The sequence below is a fragment of the Fulmarus glacialis genome, unplaced genomic scaffold (assembly GCF_000690835.1).
Source record: "Fulmarus glacialis isolate BGI_N327 unplaced genomic scaffold, ASM69083v1 scaffold35689, whole genome shotgun sequence".
Lineage (NCBI taxonomy): Eukaryota > Metazoa > Chordata > Aves > Procellariiformes > Procellariidae > Fulmarus > Fulmarus glacialis.
In genome coordinates this window covers 1-1,212 of record NW_009233183.1, presented here as the reverse complement: position 1 = coordinate 1,212, position 1,212 = coordinate 1, and the positions used below count along the sequence as shown (strand labels likewise).

The following is a 1,212-nucleotide window of genomic DNA, read 5'->3' as shown; positions in this document are numbered from 1 at the left end:
CTGCCCCCCCCCCCATAGGGACCACTGGGATCCCCCAAACACAGAGCTCCCCCCAAACTGGGTTGCTTAAACTGGGAGCACTGGGATCCTCACAGACCTGGACTCTCCCTTAGTAGGACCACTGGGATCCCCGTGTTCCCAGCACAGCAGTCCCCAACAGCACCTCTTGACACAGACCCACAAGGCACCCTAAGGTGGGAGGCACCACCCCTCCCATGCCTGAGGGGGGGGTGGGGGCATTACAGCCCTACAGCTACAGGGGGGCCCATGGCAGCATGTGGAAAAAGGGGGTCCCTTCCCCATTTGCAGCATTGAGGCCCCCAGGGATAGTTCTGTGCCAGGACCAGCTGCCTGTACCTGTTCACTCTGGACCCTACTGAAGACCTGGTGTGGCAACACTGCAGGGGTCCTCACACCCTCCCACACACACACACTGCCCACCCCAGTAAGGGGGAGAGAAGGGGGCCACTGTGGTTTAACTCGTTTTATTTAGACTCATAAAGGTAACTGCGGCCCGGCTGGACCGTGCTTGTGGGGCTGAGACCCGATAGAAACGCAGCAGTAAGTCAGGAGCGGGGTGGGATGGGGCGAGCTGCAGCAGGGCGCGGCACCCGGGCTGCCGAAGGAATGGTCAGTTGTTAAGAGGAGGTTTTACGAGAGCTGCCCGCAGTCGGTAATGGTGATCTTCTTGCTCGTTTTGCCATCTTTGGAGCCACAGCGCTCCATGGCCTCCACCACGTTCATCCCTTCCTTGACACGGCCAAAGACGACATGCTTGCCATCCAACCTGCAGAAGCACCGGTCACAGCTGGCGCCTGCCATCCCCACACGGGGACCTCAGCACCAGGCCTGGCATGTCACCTCCCCGCCGGGGTGGGTGCTGGGGACCCCCGAGCTCACCCTCCCACAGCCTCCGACTCACCATTCGGTCTTGGCAGTGCAGATGAAGAACTGGGAGCCGTTCGTGTTGGGGCCGGCATTGGCCATGGACAGGATGCCAGGGCCCGTGTGCTTCAGGATGAAGTTCTCATCGGGGAACTTCTCCCCATAGATGGATTTGCCGCCAGTGCCGTTGTGGCGCGTGAAGTCGCCACCCTGCGAAGAAGCGGCATTTCAGGTCACAAGCGCAGAAGACTCTTGAACCAGGTGCAGCAGCCCTGCAGAGGCTGCAGGCAGGAGGCAGAGCCGCCTTCCCACCCCAAACTTGCCAGC

General features: G+C 61.1%; 1 protein-coding gene across 1 annotated transcript; it reads right to left on the bottom strand.

The window, feature by feature from the left end:
- Positions 1 to 469: 469 nt before the first annotated feature.
- On the bottom strand, positions 470 to 1,095 carry LOC104082211 (peptidyl-prolyl cis-trans isomerase A; the record flags this gene model as incomplete). Its single annotated transcript, XM_009585235.1, has 2 exons — positions 470 to 787; positions 923 to 1,095. Coding segments are annotated over 2 exons (309 nt in total), but the record flags the coding sequence as incomplete, so codon positions are not given.
- Positions 1,096 to 1,212: the final 117 nt, after the last annotated feature.